Genomic DNA, 18399 nt, shown 5'->3' with positions numbered 1-18399 from the left:
GTTTCATTCATCCTACAGTTTTATCATGGAGATCAAATTTTCTCACAGTCACATCTTTTGACATTACAGTCTCCAATGAAAACAGTCTTTGTTTATCCTCTAAGAACAATAGAAGCTTGAACTTTCAGAGATGATGGAAAATTAGTGGAACAGATTTAAACTTGTTAACCTTTATTCAACAAAGTGTGAACAAAGGTACGCCTCACTCCTTGATTTAAGCCAGTAGGTTTGCACATTCACCAACATGGCAAACTGATTTAACATGACATTTGTTCTTGCTACATTTAGATTTTGGGTCAGTAGATAGAAAATCGGCTGCTCTGCCCTGCAAATTGTTTTATTGGTTAACCTCTTAGGTAGAGTGACCTTCTTTTTCATACATCATGTTTCCTTTTTCTCTAAATTCACGTAGAGATTGCAGAAGAGATATCTTGTAGTAGTATGTTTTGCTTGTTCCTTGTGTTCTCTTTTAACATTTAACTTCATAGCTGCTGAATGCAGGGCTCCTTTATAAAACTAGCTGTTCTTATCACTAAACAAGAGTATGCTTTATTTGTATTAGTTACAGTTTTGTGTGACTATGGATACCCAAAGGAACTGTGTAGCAACAGAGAAAACTGTGGAGTTAGTATTTGATTTTCCCACTTAGGAAACAATTTTTCATTAAGCTGCTTACACAACAAAGCTATCTGATTATTGATTTGAGGTGAGCAGAGTTCAGTTATTAAGAAAGTTGATATTCACCTTGCATGCATTCCTTTTTTTTCTCATGTACTGCTTCTGTGTGTTTATGGTCTTCCTTTCAAACTAGGAAGTGCATTTGAGGCTAAAGAATCTCTTTAAAAAGGTGTGTTTTTAATCCTTAGCTCATTCACTTGATAAGCTTTCTGTCTAGATGATGGAATTTTTGTTAGAAAATCCCACCTTTCAAATCTGAGAGCCTGAAAGGTAACGTCAAGTGGTACACTATCTTTTAATCATCACTTACATGTTATCCCCTTTTTAAAGTCTGTCAAACACTACCCACCATATGTGCAACTGTGTATTCCATGCTTTTGCAGCAGAGGAGAAGCATTAGCCTTTAAGAGCATTCAGAAGTCAATTACTTAGAACTTCAACACACGGGTCAACTGATAACTTCCATTTCTTCTGTGAAATAGAGATTAATTGCTATCATGGAATCATACAACCATCAAAGACCTCTAAGGTCACCCAGTCCAACCGTCAGTCCACCCCCACCATGCCCACTGACCACATCCCTCAGTGCCACATCCACACGGCTCTTGAATACCTCCAGGGACAGTGACTGCACAGCCTCAATCAATCAGATCCGTCCTGAGAAGTTATTGCATCTCAGCTAAATGTTAACCGCTGTTAGGAGCGGAGAGGCAGTGCTGTCGCATGGAGGTGCATGCAAATTCTTAACAAACACAAGCAATCATCTGTCCATGCCTGTAGTTCAGAGCTTACTCTGGCATTGTAAAATTAAACAGCCTTATTTCATTTTCTCTGTCCAGTTTCATAAACAACAGCTGTATGCCTGGTTTTAGTCAGGCACCCACTTATACTGTGGCATCCTCTGAATGAGACACTAAGTTCATTTTATTCATGACAAAGAAAATGGAAGCAACAGAAGTCTTGTAGCCCATACCTGAAGCTCTCCCTATTTCTGTTCATTACTGAACTCAATCTATTAAAGAAGCTTTAAGAGAAAGTTGTTGGTTTTTTTTTTTTTTCTCATGGTACTAATCTCTCATTTGTCTAAAGAGCAAACTTTGCCCCAAAGTTACACCATGGAAACAAAATTCCATCAAGTGCAGCTCACTGGCTAATCAGATTAGTGCTGTCCTCGAGTTCGTCATAAATGAGGCCCTCACATTCCCTCACATAATGAAGCATTGGAGGGATAATTCACAGCATCCTTTGTTCATGAAGCTACTTGGTTCAGCATGAAAAGCAGCTTCAGATGGGTCCAAAAACCAGTTCATTCACTTCATGTTTACTTCCTGAGGGATTAATTTTGCTGTCCTGCAGCTGTGTGGCTAAGTGAAAAGGACTCATTCTTCTTTCTACCACCTAACAGCTCAGGTGGGCAAAGGTGCTGCACCAAATCTTCTCATTGCCTGGGTAGCACTGGCAAAGGAGCTTCTCTGGAGGGCTCCCGTATCTGGAATCAGTTTCCCCTGGTCTGAACCTGCTGCACTTCATACTGCTTCGCAAGCCGCCTTTAATCAGTCTGTCTTTTGCCAAAGGGAAAAAAACAGGGTCTTTAAGGAGCTGTTAGCTGATGTGGGGGTCGAGGGGGATGGTGGCTGGTTTGGGGAGGGGCTGTTTTGTGTTAGGAAGAGTGCTCTGAACCCATGGGATGCGTGCGGTTTCTAGCGGGAAGCACTGGGAAGAGAGGAACTAAAATGGCAGAACAATGGGTTACTTGTTTCCCATAACGGAGGGGTTGGCGCCCAAGATGTGTTGACGTGCAGGCTTTCAGGGTACGCAGGGAACAGCCCTAACATCAGCTTGCAGGAGATTTATGAACTTGGATGTAGTCTCTTCCTGCTGTTTCCACAATGCTGCTGTCATAAGAAAATAACAAAAATGTTGGGAAAGACTTAAATTGAAGTACCTGACATAAATCAGTGATTTGTGAAGACAGAGCTTAGAAAACACCTAGCTCATGCCTAGCTGGAATGGTAAATACATAATCATAACTCTCTCTCTTCCTAATATAAACTTCTCAATGCTAGACCTGCATTGCAATGGATATCCTCTCAGGGCTTTCTCCGGCTGATGTCTGATGGTTGCAGGATGGTGAAACTAGAAGTTATCCATGCTGTCTTGGCACCTGTCAAATTTAATATTGACTTATTTGATGAGAAACCCTCCCTTGCCCACTGCTCTGCTCTGATGCATCAGCCCAGCCAGCCTGTCACTTTGGGCTCAGAGATCTGAAAATGCTTGGGTCGACAGCCAGGCAAACACAAAGAAGTCTTGTAGAAGAGAACCCCATAAAGGTAATGGCACTGCATCTAGGCTCCTGTTTCCAGATGAACACATTGTGAGCAGGCATATCATTCTCCTTCAGCTGAATATGGGAGGAAGGATTCATAAGGGTTTCACAGTGGTGCTGGTGAAGAAGATGAATCATGGCTGCTGTCCTTCAGAATAGGGATCGGTATTTCCATTTCAGGCTCTTTAACTCCCACATAGAATCCTAGAATGGCTGAGGTTGGAAGGGACCACAAGGATCATCAAGTTCCATCCCCCCTGCCACAGGCAGGGCCACCAACCTCCAGATCTGGTGCCAGACCAGGTTGCCTAGGGCCCCATCCAACCTGGTCTCGAACATCTCCAGTGATGGGCTTTGAGAAAAATCCAAGGATATTAAATATTTCACCAAGTCATGGGCAGAGTACACCAGTGGTCCTACTACTACTGCCCAAGGTCTCTACACAAGATCTCTGCAAAATTTGGATTCAAGTAGATAAAACATGCACAGTAGAGTCTAGAGAGTGAACTGTAGCTCTGTAGCAGAATGAGGTGGAAAAAAGCTTCCAAATTGCTGTCCTTCAAGCTGGAGAAACCTGCTGCAGCCATCATTTCTGTTTTTTGGTTGCCATTGGCATCATTCAGGGTGCACTTGCTATCTCAGTTCACTGTATCTCCTCTACAAAATCATTCTGGTTTTGGCTTTCCCAGAATTAGGTTTCTTTGTCTTTTCTGTAGGGAATGGTAGAGGACATATTTAACTTGTCATTGATTTGTAGTTGATAAGCTGAATGTAACTTTGATAATTTGAGGAATAAAGACTAGAAACAGTAAAAACAGAATTTATCTTAAGCTCAGACATTGACTTATTTTGAGTCTTAAAGCAAATCACTTGATTTCGTTGTTCATAAGCATGTAAGAAGCGCATGACTTACAAATACAGGAAAACTACTTTTGAGTTTTTTTGCAAGAAAATCCCAAGGGATGGTTGAATGTCATTGGAATTTGAAAGTTCAGTATTTGAAAAAAGAATGAAGCCCATTAATTTTACTCTTTTAATTTGGCCAGAACCTCCTGCAACTGATTGTAGTCTGGATGGAAGCCAGAAGAGAATTTCTCCTGTCAATGGGAGCAGAAAACTCAGTTTTCCATGTCTTTCCTCCCAGCTCTCCATCCCTCCCCTCCTCTCCGCTCAGCCCCTGTCTATCTTTCTGTTCTGTACTCTGTATGAGTGATTTTTTGATAACCTCATTTCTCAAACAGAAATGAATAAGTTTTGACTGGCTTGCTCAGAAACTTCAAACAAGCTCTGTAACAAAAGGTGCTTTTTCTCGTCCCCTTTATGACTCTATAAATCTTTGTTTATTTCAGTTACCAATCCTGTATCAAGCTTTCTTTGTTTTTCAGGACATTTGAGCATACTGTATAGAAAAAGTTGCATTTTAGTATTTTAGCATTTAGTTCTTGATCAGGCTACATGGCATAACAACCCGACTATTGTGTTAAGTCATAAAGTATATCATAGAATCGCAAGTTTGGAAAGGAGCTACAAGATCATCTGGTCCAATCATCCTCCCACTACCCTTGCTACCACAAGCAGTAAACCATATCTTGTAGCTCCTCATCCAGATGCCTCTTGAACACTGCCAGGGACGACGACTCCACCACCTCCCTGGGCATAGGGATATATATACATATATATGGCATATATGACATAGCTACTGTCTTTTCTTGGTTTCTTCACAGCGGCCATCAACTTTCTACGTTCTCTACTAGAGCCAGATCCTGCAAAGAGACCAAACATCCAGCAGGCACTTGCGAATCGGTGGCTTAATGAGAATTACCCTGGGAGAGCACCACCTAACGTCCCATATCCAAACAGGTACAAAAGAGTGGAGAAAACCTGCCAGTGTGTATGTACATTAAAATGTGAACAGCTCTGATGCTACATTTTCATTCTTTATATGACAGCATCCCACTGCATTTTCTGAGGTTGCTTTTTTGACTCAATTTTTAAAGTTATAAGGATTGGTCATTAAATGTGTGCTTCCCGAAGTGGTCAAAAACAGTAGCTTAAATTAGAAGATGGCATATGATACAGTTGTGAGGTAGTCTGAAGTGCAGATTACGTGAGCTTACAATGGACGTGTACAAAGACATCACTTGTAGTCTTGTTCTTATTTGTCAGTAGAGCCAGGATGTTTTCCAATAGCTATACCCATTTCTGATGCATGTGTGAGGGTTCTGTGTATTAGGTAAACATGCAGACCGTGGTGAGAAAGCTGAGTTAAATAATCTTGCCTTGTTGGTTGTTGATCTTTAATACCTGTGCAGTACTAAATGCGGGACTAAATGCAAACAGATAACGAATCTCATGTCCAGACCAAATTGCAATCTAAGGAAAAACAAGGAAGAAAGAAAAGTACTTCTGGTCCACTTCAGAAATAATCTTTCTTAACTTTCAGCATCTTTAGTATGGAGTCTTTGCATGATCCAGTCAACCTGGGCTCTCATTACAGTCAACAGAGAAAATTTTTTACAGAATGATTTGTCTGACTTCTCTTTGATTCTGCATCAGTGACATTATGCCCAGGAGATTCTGCTTTCTCTCCTGTGACTGTAAATGGAGCCTCAGGCAACTCACTTAGAAATGTATGTCTATATTTGATCTGATAAAACCTCCTTCCTGCATCAAAGCCTTTCCGCTGTGTCTTACACACAATCTTGTACCTGCAGAAGATGTTGTAGGAGTTACTAGCTTGCAGGCCAATATGCAATCCAGCACTGAGGCAGGTAGAGCAACTTAAAGCTTAATTTTGGAGCTTAAAATTTGATAGTACTCCAAAATTTCAGTCCTAACTCACTAATAGGCAAATCACTATGAGAAGAGCCTGACTTCTACCCTACTATTTAGTCAAGTGCTAGATCCTGATACAGTATACACCTAGGGGTGTGACAGTCTTTCTTTGAATGTCAGAACCACTGTCCCCACTCCAAAGTGATTTGTTGTTCACCAAATAGGCCACCTTTCTGTGTTGATGCCCTGAAGGTCTAAGTGCCTAGGCAAGCTCAGACCGTGCGTACAGACAGCCTTGAGCATTCATCTGAAATTGCAATTTTGCTGTTAAAAGTGCCTCCCCACCTGTTTTCCCCTCTGGTACTGCTATCCAGGTGAATAGGACATGTTTAAGAACTGGAGGACCTAACTCTGTGGGGCTGAGAGACACTTTTCCTTCTATATGCACAGGGAACTGAGGTGCAGTAGTTTACCAGCAGGCATTTCCCTTCCAGAGTTAGTGTTTCAAGTATTGTGTTGTGGACAATGATTGTGACTATGTATTTCTTTGACCTGAGCAGAATAAGATGTCTCTCACTCACAGAATCTGGTTGGAGAGACATTGAACAGTTTGGATACTTGTTATCCAAAGGGTGACATCGCTAGATCCATCCACTGAAGCATATGTGAGGCTAACTGCATGCAGTGGGATCATAGAATCATACATAGAATGGCTTGAGTTGGAAGGGACCTTAAAGGTCATCTAGTTCCAGCCCTCTGCCTTGGACAGAATTGCCAACCACAATACTCAGACCCATAAGAAGGATTGTTTTGCAGGGAGCAAGACGGAGAACAGGCAGACTCATTATCTCAGCATTACTGCCTGAAATTTAAGGTCAATTGAGTTAATTTGTACGACAAATGGAAATCTGAGTTTCCATGGTGCACTGGACTGTACTGAAGTGCACTCTACATATGAACATTATATGGTAAAGAAGGAGAAAACAAGTGTAAACTGAATGAGTCGTTAAGCTAATGAAATCACTGCCATAATGAGTCTAATCAATCTACTAAACGTGGCATCTGTTAAATGAATGTAAGTGTAACTGAGAGCTGTATGGGTAATTTAATTCTCTTGCTGAGTGTGTTCTATCTAGGAAGAGGAAAAAAGAAAGAAATACGGCTTGAATGTGATTTCAGAATTCTTCTGCATTTGTAGGTGCATTTTCATGCCTCTGTTTTTGAGTTGTTAGCTTGCAGTTATCAGGCCTTAGTCAGGCTGTGATGGAGGTACCACTTCAGAGCTTGCTCACTGGTGCAGTTAGGTCATAGACTCATGAGAGGCTGGCCTCTACTAGATGCAATAGCTGTGCCACGGTGTTTACGGAGTGCCCATTAATCATTTTCTCCCAAAGGCAATCAAATCATATGTAAGAACAGAAGAAAACGCAGAGCTGAACTATAGAGAGGGCATATGTTTGTTCATGCATTTATGCAGATAGGGTGATGGTAGTATTCCTTTCCCATTACAAACACTTTTGAACAGCTCATTAATGTGGAATGCTACCCTTTCCTATTAAAGAAATTGGTTACTTTTTTTTCCTCATTGCATTGTTTTTTCTTGTTGTTTGATGTGAAAACAAGAGCAAAGTAACTACTCGTTCTGTCAGAACCCAAATTGTATGATGAAGTCAATGAAATTGTAAAGGATGAAAGCCATACAGAATCCTTCTTTACCTTCTTTTTTTTTTTTTTTTTAAATTTCTACATTATATTTCATACATTATATTTCTACAATAGTTTATTCCTCAAGTTTGGCCTACCTAGAATTTGTCTTACTGAAGCCTTGTAGGGAAAATACAGTAAAGTTGGAAATATTAAAAGACTTGGTTTGCCTCTTTTTAAACTTGTTCAGAAAGTATTGCTGGGGTCAGACTCAGCAGGGTGTCCAAGTTTCTGCTAGTGTGCAAATGTGGGTAAGATAATATCAACATTGCTCTGAAATACCCACTACTTAATTTGCAAGGAATCATGCTTTCTATCACAAACAAGAGGCTCTTGCAGTCTTCTTCTACCAATTTCAGGTAACAACCATAGTTACTGAGACAGGAACATAGTAGGAAAAAAGAAAGCATGGAGATAAGGTAGAATAACAGCAAAACTACATTTTCAGGAGAATGTTCTCTCAGGCTTTTTAAAAGCTTGCTGTTATTAAAGAAATTCCCTGAAGGCAAGCAAATATTTCCAGTTTTGCTCAGCACTTCAAGCAGAAATTGCTTAAATTTTTTTTGCTGTCCAGATGCCTTACTGTGCAATGGCCAAGATGCGTTTTGGTTATGAACTCTAAGAAAACCACCCAAGCATTCTTTAGCTGCAGAATGCGTGTTAATAAGAGTGCTGAGTAAAGGAAAACAGTAATTTGAGATTTTCCATACTCTGTTTTGCATCTCGTCTAAGTCCTTCTCATATCAGACCCAGACTGCACACCAGGCATTCCTCATGGCAAAGGTGTACAGAACAAGGGTGTAGCAGAGAATGGGTGAGAACCGTAGGTAGTTATACCTTTTTCTCTATATATACATAATAGCTCATAACTTAAGCTTCCCTGAGTTACCCTGGGCAAATATTAGGCTTGATGTTGGAAGCAAGGAATATTTTTTAGAAAGCAAACAAAATCCAGCATTTCTTTGGAGATGGATAGGAGTTGATGGGTACATCTGGGAATCTGGCCAGCACATTTAGATGCCTAAATAAGAGTCCTCTGGAAAATCTGTTTTTAACATAGCCTGCAAAAGTTATTTACCATTTCAGAGGCTGCTGTACTGCATTTCTCACCTTGACTAAGTCTGTTACAGACTTTACAGAAAAGCACATCCATAAACTTGTATTGCATTTCTGCTTTTAACCAACATGATTATAATAGCAGCTTTACCATTTTGAGAGCTGCTGTAATAATCCTTCCTATATGTCATCTTTTTCTGTGGTAAAGTTCTTTAGCTATTTTGTGCATGAATATTGTGCAATAGATGAGGAATGGAGCTGAACACTGGTGTTTGGTTACAAGAATCATTTCAGAAAGCAAAATGTCACTACCTAAGATAGATTTTGCCTCTTTTCCTTCAAAATCAGCTGGATTCTCGTGATGGTTTTCATCACCATTGATCACATCTAGAATAACAAAGTGAGACATCCTGAGCATCACAGTGCCATTTCCCTTCATAAGGTCAGTTTGAACTGGCAGGAAGAGTTCTGTTTGTTCAACTGCCAGGATATTCCATCTTGTGTGTGGTTCCCTAGCAATCTGCCTTTTTCATGCCTACTCATGGCTGCACTACTGAGCCTTCCAGATCCCTTCTCCAGTGTTGCTAACAAGGCTCTGTCGCTGGGAAGACAGTAGAAGCAATGTGCTCTGCTTCTTTCTGCAGAATCCACTTGGAGGACCTCAGCCAAAGCGTGCTGCTCCATATGACTGAGAAGCTTGGCTATAAGAACAGCGATGTCATCAACACTGTGCTCTCAAACAGGGCAAGTCACACACTTGCTATCTACTTTCTTCTTAATAAGAAGCTGGAGCGCTACCTGGCAAGCCTTAGAGTAAGTACTGCTTGATGTTGATTCTTTGGACAAGCAGGTGAGAGGGTAAAAAAATGCTTAAAAGTTTCTTAAGGCATTACCCATGTTGGTTTATTTTTTCCCAATTCTGTCATAGTAGCCATGAAATGGAGGTATTCCTTGCAAACTAAAGGCATTATTTCAAATAATAATTCTCCAGGTTACTGAGATAACTACTTATAGTCTTTACATCTCGTGAGAAGCGTTTCCAGAGAAGTACATTAGTTCTCCATAGAAAACTAGTGATAAATTTGCCATCCCAGGATAGGCTGTTGTGCAGTCAGTGTATGTGTATGCAGTTAATTAGCCCACTTGACTTAGCAAATGTTCTCCCAGACCATTTTTCTCTCTTCTTTAGCATTGCTCTTCGTAAAATCCATGCCCTTCAGTGCCTGTGCTAATGGTGCACAGCTGCCCAGCTCACCTAGCTGAGACCCCTGAAGGGAACACCCCTGAGAGCCTGCAGTACCTTGTGCCTCCCTCCCTCTGCTGTGGAACTGCTCTGTGAGTGGCTGAAGGGAGCAATCACCTCGCCACACCACCCTTTCTTCTACATCTGGGGCAACTGAACTCCCTAGCTGTGTTTTGCATCACACTTGCTCAAGTATTAGGATGGGCAAGGTGCACAAAGACAAGCTGCACTCCCTCTTCTCATGGCCTCTCCACATAACTGTCTGTGTTCAGGCGAGAAGTCTTAAACAGCTAAGAGTCTGTAGGCTCCTACATCACATTGTCAGTAGGGTGGTTTTTTTTCTTTATGAAATGCTTTTTCCCTTTGAGAAATTATTCTGGATTACCTTTTCTTCTGACAACAGCTTCTCAGTTTTCTCTCTTTTCAGTTCTCATAACAAGTATGTTTTAATGATGGCATCAATGATGTTTAGAACATAATGATCATATTTATCATCTCCATAAGTTGATGCGACTCTACTGAATGCCTAGAGTGGACATGGTCTATTAAGCAGTAGCTAAACATCAGTTTTCTCTAATTATCTTACATACTTTGATTTTCTGTGCTCCTCTCTCAACAGAAGTCTGAACTCCAGGACAATATTTGCCACAAGAACCAGCTGTACCAGATTGACAAGTACAAGGCAAATAAAGACTCCTATGAGGTAAAGCTCATTAAAGCTTCTTAAGGTATTTGAAAAGCAGGCTGAATTTGAGGATCTCCAGCAGTTGCAATTAAGACAATGAGTTTCTGGAACTGTGAGGAAAAAAAAAGATCCGCGCAGAACAGTTCTCTCAATTTCTTTTTGAAAGAAAAAAATAGCAGCCGCTTGGAGTGGAAGTTTCAAGATGACTTTCAGCTTTCATGAGGAAAAGAAATCCTCCCCATGGGAGGAGTAAATCCTAGAGCTGCAACTTGCTCTAGAAAACCGTATCTTCATTGTCTTGAGTTGAAAGACCTTGGTGGTGCAGGGCAAAAAGCTGAGTGACTGCCAGGGTTCACCTTCCAGGATAGTTTGGTGTAGATCTGCATAGCAGAGTGCACTGACCTGGCAGAGCCCAGGCTTAACTATTAGAAACAGTAAAACTATATTAGCACAAAACTCTGCCCAAGTGAATTTTTTGCTTCCCAGCAGAACTGATTGAGAACTAGCCCACTGTCTTGTGAGGGACTTCCCTTGGCCAGAGCAGAGATTGAACCAGGTTACTGTTCAGTCTGTCTCCAGTCTTCTTGCCTGCATTAGAGGAGGCAGTTTATATTAAAGGAATCCTCTCCTGTCTGCCTGTCTGGATTTTTGTTCTCTGGCTGTTACTTGGTGAAGCACTAAAGTTACAAGGGTTGTGAACTAGACAAGTTGTATCTTACAACGTGAGTAGCAGTGTTCCGGAGGAGCTTGCTACTCTTCAGTGCTGGATTGATGATTTAATTGCAGGGACAGATCTGTTTCGTGGCTGGTTTTGTTTATTTTAAAGACTGCTTGCAAATTTAATAGAACAGCTGAGTCGCAAGCCAGATGGAAATATCAGGGCAAAGCACTTTTACCATTCTTTTCTCACATAAATTGAAACCACCTTACTTAAAATGTATTAGCAGTGGGTAGACTCTGTGAATATTGTATTTCAAAATGCTCTGTGGCAGTTTACCTCAAACTGCTGCAGGCAAATGTCCTCTCAGAACTCAGGCAGGTCCCCAGAGGTTGCGATGCAGGCATCCTGCATCCTGATGCAGGCATGGTGCATCCTGACCCTACCAGGCTCAGATTCCTCCAGCTGCCGGTGCTGCCTCCCTGCACAGTGCCCGAGAGCCCCAGGAGTACTCTGCATAGCGTTCAGGCACTGGCTTACTGCTTCTGCATCCATGCTGCATGTAGGGGAGTCTGCAGCAAGGCCTGTGTGAGCACCTGCACAGAGCTAGTGTGCATGACTAGTAATGGTGCGACTCAGTGACCCTAGTTTTGTTTGTATGCATCCTTAGGGATGAAGGCTCTCTCCAGAGCCTCTCCTGTGCTCACAGTTAGTCCCAAAGTAGCTATTTAGAGGATGAGGGTGTGTCTTCTCTTTCTTGAAATAGTTACCTTAATGCAATCTCAGTGCAGACACTGTGATAATGATACAGTATAATCTCTTTCTACATGGGCACAGCTGAATATAAAGCATGTTGATATTGCGTTAGCTGTATTTACACGAGGGGATTGTATAACACCAGGACGTTAAAGCGGCATGCTTGGGTGAATGCAAGCCCCGAGATGCTCCTGCTGCTTACAGCTGTGGTAGATGTCTGCTAAAATGCTGTCAGGGGGATGGATGGAAGTGTCTGGATTGTGCCGTTGGGATCAGCAGGTGCTGCTGGAGCTCAGGGTGACAGAATTCATAAGCTGGGAGTGATTCGTGAGCTGTGATCATGGTCCCCCTTCCATCCTCTGTGCCCAGCCTGAAAACAGAGGCTTTACCTCAGAGGCTTTACCTGGTTCCCAGACAGATGTCCCCAAGGCAGCATGGCTTTGTGTTGCCGTGGCAATACCAGGAGAGAGGTGGTCAGGCACGGCAGAAGCAGCTGACTGTGTTTCTTCCACCTCACTCTGTCATGTGAAATGAGGACGTTCTGTGGGTTCTGTTGCTGGGCCATGCAGTGTAGCACATGGGCAGGAGACAGGCCTAGCCCACCTGTACCTTCAGTGTCCAAAACTGGGTGGTAGCACTGGTGTGCCAGGTCTGAGGTGCTGAGAGTTTCTCTCAGGTCTAAGCATCTGGGTGGCTTTGCAGGCTGGCCTTACTTTAGCGCTTGGGGCAGTTGAGCGGTGTCTTTTTTTGCTGGAGAGGCCACAGGTGGTGAGCAGTCATTCCTGCAGCAAACCCAGGGACCAGTGCTGAGGATCCCTGCTTTCCCTAGACGAGCCGGTGGGCTCAGGCTTGAGGAATTTGTGATTTTAAGAACTTACATCGTCATCCTATCACAATATCAGGCATGGCCAAGGCAAATACCTGTTATCTTCCTTTCAAGTCCATTGCTAGGACTAGTGTGGATTTTAGGGTCGAGGTCAGGACAGGAAATAGCAGAGGCTGATGTAATGCTGAACCTATTCAAGTATAACATACCGGCACAACCCTTTCATTGTGCAGCAGCATGCCATTGCATGGCTGCGTACAGCACGGTGAGGAGTGAACTTCTGTAACTCCCCCAAAGGAACACTTCCTTTCCTTCTTAAAATATAATAGCATCTGGAAACTTGGGAATTTAGGATTTTCATTGTTCCCCGTCCTACAATGATCATCAAAGAGAAGGAATTTTAGTAAATTTAAAAAATAAAAATTATTTACAGCATTCTTCTGGGATATAGTAATTCATTGCCGGATGTGTGAATTTGCTTTTTCATCAGTGCTTCAATTGTACAACACAACTGTGCTGCGGCTGCTAGTAAAACATTACAGCAGTGTAAAAACAAAGTCATGGGCATGTGGAACAAAGAATCATAGAATAATTAAGGCTGGAAAAGACCTCTGATGTCATCCAATCCAACCATCATCCCACCCTACCATGCCCACTGCCAACGTCCCTCAGTGCCACATCCACACAGCTCCTGAACACCTCCAGGGACGGTGACTGCACCACCTCCCTGGGCAGCCTGTGCCAAACTGCCTCCCCACTTTTGCTGAGAAGTTGTTCGCAATACCCACCCTGAATCTCCTCTGGCACAACTTGAGGCCATTCCCTCTCATCTTATGGCTATTACCTGGGAGAAGAGTCTGACACCCACCTTGCCACAGCCTCCTTTCAGGTGGTTGTAGAGAGTGATAAAGTCTCCCCTCAGCCTCCTCTTTTCCAGACAAATATCTTCTCCAGCATATTTCAGAGCAGAGCAGTTAGGGGTTCTGGCTTGGCACTTGCAAAAAGGCTAGAAGTGCTGCAGTGTCCTGCATGCTGACAGATGCTGCAGCTACCAAAATGCAAATCACCTACCCAAATAGCAGAAAGCTGTTAAACAATTTTAATGGACTCCTTTAGGCTTTATGTAGTCACCCACTTTGCAGTCTCACCCACTTTAAAAAAAAAAAGATATGTGGTAGAACCTAGTCTCTGCTGAACTTGGCAGCAGAGTCTTGCAGCGTTGGGAGAAAAAATAGTTTGGTGAGCTACAGATCAAATGTGGAGCTCACGCTGACTTCATTGTTGTAGTCCGTTATTCACACAGCATTATTATTATTGCTGCTATTGTTGTTATTACTGTTGTTATTATTTCATCAACATCAATAGTGACTGTGCTCCTGGTCAGGTGTGGTGTTATTTCAAGCACAGCACAGGCAGAGAGGAATGAATGTTCTGTCACTGAGATGGCCACAGCCTGTAAAAGCAAGGGGGAAGGCATCAGGCTGACCAGGAGGTGTAGCACAAGGAAAGCGATGGCTGATCTAGATCCAGAAAGTGTTGTTTTATTCTGTGTAAGAGTTAGCCAGCCATAGTTGGCTGAGGGAAAAGCAGTTTGAGGAAATAAGGGATGTATGGAGAGAAGGCTGGGGAACAATGAATCTGATAGTACACCGAGAGGAAGAAGGCAGTGAGGGGCTCCCAGAGATGTCCCTGGTTCTCTCTCTCCTATGTCACCTCACAGCTTCTGTAATAAAACTTAAAATGGGAACATCTTCCTGAAGGTCTTCATTCTGATTCTGTGACTTCTGATAGTTCAGAGATTAATGATCCCAGCAGTGCCAAACACCATCTGTGCGGAGGGCCTGATTCTGTCTGAGGTGGCAGTGGTCAAGAAGAGTTCTGCTTTATTATTTTCCTTTTATGTGTCTTAACATGTTTCCTGAGTTGTTTAGTGGACAAAAAAAAAAAAAAAATTGTCTTCTGCATTCTTTCCCTCTGTCACACATGCATACACATTGCTTTCCATCACACAGATGCCCATCTAAGAAAATAACCCCACAGAATCAGTAAGGTTGGAAGACCACTAACGTGATTCAGTCCAACCATCAACCCATGCCTTGACTGCTGTAGACATATCCCTCAGTGCCACATCCACACGGCTCCTGAACACCTCCAGGGACAGTGACTGCACCACCTCCCTGGGCAGCCTGTGCCACTGCCTCACTGCTCTTGCTGAGAAGAAATTGTTCCTAATATCCAATGTTAACCTCCCTGGCACAACTTGAGACTGTCACTTCTGATCCTATTATTGTTATGTGGGAGTAGAGGCCGCTGAATTACAGAATTATACACACAGAGAATCAGAGCTCGGGGATGTGCAGCAAAGGCCGCGTTCCTCAGGATACTGTGCAGACAGAAGATGAGTGACTTGAAGAGTTTAAAATACATTAAAGTTCTTCAGATCACCTTTGGAAATGCTCGAGGAAGTGCAATAAACAGAAATCAAAGACATTTTTTTTGTGTGTTTAAATGTGCAGGCAAATTTCAAATCTGAAAGATCATAAATCTTTGTGTATTTGCTTGAACAAGGTATCCTAGCACAAAAGGTCTCTGAAGACAGGCTTGATTTTCTGATCATGTCAAACAGATCAGAGGAAAATATGACTTGGAAGACGCAGTTACTTTGAGTAGTCAGGATAAATTCCTTGTAAATATTTTGTTTTTAATCCAGCTTCAGTAAGCAGTGTATCTCTGGGGGGTTTAGGACATTTCAATTTCCTTCAGTAAACCAGATTGTTCTTGTTTGTTTTACAACCTAAAGGACAAAAAACTCAGAAAACAAGAAAAGAAAGGGGAAATTCTTCACCGTCAGCTCCCAAAGAAAACTGAGAAAAGTCCAGTTTCATATAGACAGCCTTCTTCCTGTCTTATCTCACAGATACAGAACACCAAGGCTCTGCTGAGGGACCGAAAAGCTACCAAGGCTGGAGGTGCTGAGAAAGGTCAGTGGGAGAAGTGTTGGTCTGTCTATGGGCATGAGCCTTCCTGTGACTGTGCTAGCATGGGCCCGTGTAGTGTCGACGTCTTGTGTGGGATGTGGTTGTGTGTAAATAGTCCTCGTGTTTGCTGCCTGCTCTGGATGTGGTTATGTGAAAGAGGATGGAATCGTGTAATCAAACATTGAACGTGACATCCTAGGGAAACCATGGCAACTGGCACATTGGCACTTTGAAAGCATCAGCAGTCACCCCATATCAGTGCTGGCCTCTGGGGAGAAGCGGTGGCAAGCAGCTGGTAGTGGAGAAAGGGGAGGTGGGGAGGCAAAAGGAAATGCAGAGGGGAATACTGACCACTGGCAGTGAAAGGAAGAGCATTAACAGAAAAGGGAAACAATGAGACATCCGTTGGGGAGAAAAGCATTCCTGATGCAGGGGAGGAGGTGGCCTGGGGAGGGCTGAATGGGACCTGCTCCAAGGATGACAGGGTTAAGGAGGTGTGGAGAAGAGCAGCCAGTGGGGAAAATAGGGAGCATGTGGCTAGGGAGATGCAGTGGGGAGCAGGAAGGGGACATAGCTGTTGATCAAGAGAGGTAACTACAGAGCCATGCAGAGAAATTTGGTGACTTGAAATGCTGAATATGGTGCCAGGAGGCTGTTTAGAGGCACAGGGGGACAATAAGCAGTTGATTTTTTCTCCTTGGCTTCTACTTGCTTTTTTGAACTGAAATCCGAAAATCATTCAGATCTCAACTAAAGCATATTTCTGCTTATGGAAATTGTGTTTTGGCACTTGTTTCCTCAAGTGGTCAAGTGATTTTGGCCAGTTTTGGAAATAAATAAGTCAGATTAAACCCTATCTGCTTTTCCCAAGCAACTCTCAATGCAAGTGATTTCATCCTATACATCCATTTAGACCTCAACCTCTGCCAAGACCATCCCTTTGGAAAGAAATACACGTGAGATTTGTGGCTATTACCTGATGTCCAAAGTCTTGCATTATTTTCTATCCCTTTTAGATAGTTTGAGACCAGGAGAAGTCACAGACAGAGATAAGCTGCCAGTCCACTCTTCTTTCAGTTAGGAGCATTCTAACAAAGCAGGCTGCTTGGCTAGCATTTCCTAAACGCAGCAAAATGTACTTTTTTTCTCGCAACTAGCTTGGCGTGAGTGAGTGCCAACATTCTGTAGAAACTGAACAGATCTTCTCCATGGGCTGTTTTGTATTATTGGGCCAAATCCTGAAAAGATTGTTCCATTTATATTCAGTCCTTGCTCAGGGAGGATTGTTGCTGAAGTCAGTGCAGCAAATCTGTTCCAACTGTAACAGTCTGAATCTAGCCAATGCAGTTACTCCATATTTACATGTGTGAAACCAAGAACAGATTTTATTCTGAAACGCAAGTAGGGACATGAGGAATTAACTCCCTGTTGTCCCCTATGTTTGTAGGTGTGTCAGGGAGTACAGTGCACAGACCCATCTAAAACTACGCAAAGAAATGTGAGATTTATCAGACATTGCCTTAGAGGATATGATTAATACAAACAGCTGAAAACATCCATGGTTTCCTATTTCATGTCCTTGTCTTACTTTAAATGCTCTTCCTGCATTTGAGGAAGGCAGCAGATAAGTTACTCGTAATCAGCAGTGTAAGTATCAAATGGGGTCAAGGAATCAGGTTCTTTGATGTTGTGTTGTGTTGTGTGCATCCCCGAGACCACTTGCTTGAGCTGGTACATGTGTCATGCTGTTATGCAGTCTGTGAAAGGTAATGTCTGCCATGAGGCAGAGAAGGTGATGCTACTGAATGCCATTTGCTCTTCTGGTTCCTTTTCTGGTTGCTTTCAGACTCCACCAGTGGGCTGAGCCCCTTCCACGAGCCCTTGGCCACCAAGGCTGGCTGCATCACCTCCAGCTCCCTGGAGTACCTGGAGGCCCAGCAGCCGCTGCCCAGGACCCCCCGGCTCCTGAAGAGGCAGGAGTCCCCACAGCAGGAGCCGGTGCGGGGCGGGAGCCGGGCCAAGGACTCTCCCCTCATCCTGAACATTGTGCACTCCTTCGAGTCCGTTGACAGAGAGGACCAAACAGACCAGGTCTCCCCCTCCCACCAGTACAAGATTTTAGGCTCACCGATGAATTTTCCTTCCAAAAGCTCGAGTGAAAGGACACTGTCCCCGCTTTTTCAGCCGGGAAGTACATCCCCCATCCACCCCAACCAGGTCTCTTTTACATACGAAGAAAAAGCATATCCCACCAAGGAAGAAGCTGTGTCCCCTACTCAGCTGGTTTCCAGCAACCCGTTGGGCAGCCCCAACTGTGTTAAAAGCAGGGGCAGGTTCCCCATGATGGGGATTGGACAGATGCTGCGGAAGAGGAACCAGGCAATGCAGTCGGTGGGCGACAAACCGCTGGAAGCACGGATGCCTCAGCTGCAACAGATGAGCCCCACGCAGATCACGTTCAATGCAGATGCTGTCAGTGGCCAGTGTTAGTCTGGCACGCCAGGATTTGTATTTCTGTTGTCTGCAACCCAGCCTTTTTTATTTTTAAAAAGAAGGGAAAGCCACAGGCATGTCACCATCTCTACATAACACACTTCAGTGGTCCAATGTAGAAAATCGGAGGTCCACTTGTAAGGAAGGGGTTGTCCTATGTATTAAAGTGAAAAGAAGAGTGCTCTGCTTGTGCTGTTAAGAAATATTAGCATTAGGCA

The 18399-nt window shown here is 43.2% G+C and overlaps 1 protein-coding gene across 1 annotated transcript in view; it reads left to right on the top strand.

Moving 5' to 3' along the window:
* Nucleotides 1-18178, top strand: part of HUNK (hormonally up-regulated Neu-associated kinase) — a gene marked incomplete at both ends in the record, with an annotated part of 54447 nt that extends 36269 nt beyond the window's left edge. The window contains 5 exons of the mRNA XM_079547670.1: nucleotides 4732-4867; nucleotides 9187-9355; nucleotides 10405-10488; nucleotides 15511-15691; nucleotides 17535-18178. Of these exons, the coding sequence (XP_079403796.1) occupies nucleotides 4732-4867; nucleotides 9187-9355; nucleotides 10405-10488; nucleotides 15511-15691; nucleotides 17535-18178 (1214 nt within the window). The remainder of the gene's footprint in view (nucleotides 1-4731; nucleotides 4868-9186; nucleotides 9356-10404; nucleotides 10489-15510; nucleotides 15692-17534) is intronic.
* Nucleotides 18179-18399: the final 221 nt, after the last annotated feature.

The sequence above is a fragment of the Tetrao urogallus genome (assembly GCF_951394365.1).
Source record: "Tetrao urogallus genome assembly, chromosome: 1".
Lineage (NCBI taxonomy): Eukaryota > Metazoa > Chordata > Aves > Galliformes > Phasianidae > Tetrao > Tetrao urogallus.
This window is presented reverse-complemented; position numbering and strand designations above follow the sequence as displayed.